Source organism: Suricata suricatta, chromosome 7 (assembly GCF_006229205.1).
Source record: "Suricata suricatta isolate VVHF042 chromosome 7, meerkat_22Aug2017_6uvM2_HiC, whole genome shotgun sequence".
Taxonomy (NCBI): Eukaryota; Metazoa; Chordata; class Mammalia; order Carnivora; family Herpestidae; genus Suricata; species Suricata suricatta.
Genome location: NC_043706.1, coordinates 144,752,422 through 144,753,522, shown reverse-complemented (window position 1 = coordinate 144,753,522; position 1,101 = coordinate 144,752,422). Strand labels below are relative to the sequence as shown.

General features: G+C 56.8%; 1 protein-coding gene across 1 annotated transcript in view; it reads left to right on the top strand.

Moving 5' to 3' along the window:
- WDR27 (WD repeat domain 27) overlaps nt 1-1,101 on the top strand; it is a 123,133-nt gene that overhangs the window by 24,045 nt on the left and 97,987 nt on the right. The window contains exon 6 of the mRNA XM_029943276.1: nt 39-90. Coding sequence (XP_029799136.1) covers nt 39-90 — 52 coding nt within the window. The remainder of the gene's footprint in view (nt 1-38; nt 91-1,101) is intronic.

Here is a 1,101-nt window from a genome sequence, read left to right as displayed (position 1 = left end):
ATTGCACCTCCCCTAAGGAAACAAGTGTCTCCCCAAAGGTCTGGGACCACCGGGCGGGATCATCGCTGTATAGCTCAGCAGTGCTGACAGGTAACCGGGCCGGCAGACGGGCGCCGTCGGTGGGCTGGCACCACCCGGGAGGCTGCATGCGCCCCACCTGGGGCCTCAGTGCCCCTCACGAGCGGCCGTCTGCGCCCGTCTACACACTGTACGGATTCACTTCACAGGCGCGTCCTGAAGTGTTTAACGTAAAGTTGAGCGAATGCGTGCTTTCTGAGAGCACCATTAGGTGAGGCCTCTGCAGGCGGCATCTGCCCCGCGGGCCGAGCGTGTGGCTGGCAGTTTTGCACGACCCTGCGCTCCAAGCCATCGCGTGCCCTCCTCACGCTCTGTGCCCTCGCGAGTCCCCAGCACGCCTCCTGCAGGTCCCCGCAGAGCCTGCCACGCCGTGGCTGCGGTGCCCTCCGCCGTCTCTGGGCTGCCGTCCCAGGGCCCTGGTGCCTCCTGCCTCCCGTGGGGCTGGGGAGCAAGAACTAACAAGATGGCCCTTTCTTGGGATGAGTCACGTGAAAACACGGCCTAGCCAACGCGCAGGCACCCTGTGACCCGGCGCAGTTTCTGCGTATTTCCTCAAGGACCCAGCGTCCCCCCGACCCCACTCGTCCCTGTGCTGGGCGGGATACTTCAACCGCTTGAATACATTTGTCTCTCTCAGGGACTTTCCTGAAATTAATTATGTGGAATTATTTGACTGCCAAGAAAATAATTACAAACTTGATTTTGATATCATTTATAGTTTATTTAGGACATACAGTGTTTTTAAATGTCCCAGTTAATTTAATTCTCCTTCTGAATTCTTGACAGTTTAGATTCAGAATAAGTTTTAAGTTAAATGACTCACTAGGCAACAATTTAAGCAGTAGGCATCATTTATTTGCCATTTTTCTGACTAGTCCCACAATTTTGCTCCTGCTGCAAGTTTAATGGTTACGGGCACCTGCTGTGGAGGGTGTGGGGCTGCCTGGCCTCTGGCGCCGGAGAGCTGTGAACGGTCCGGCCGTGGGCTCCGGCCTGGACTGGAGGCTGTCCCCCGGCGGTTTC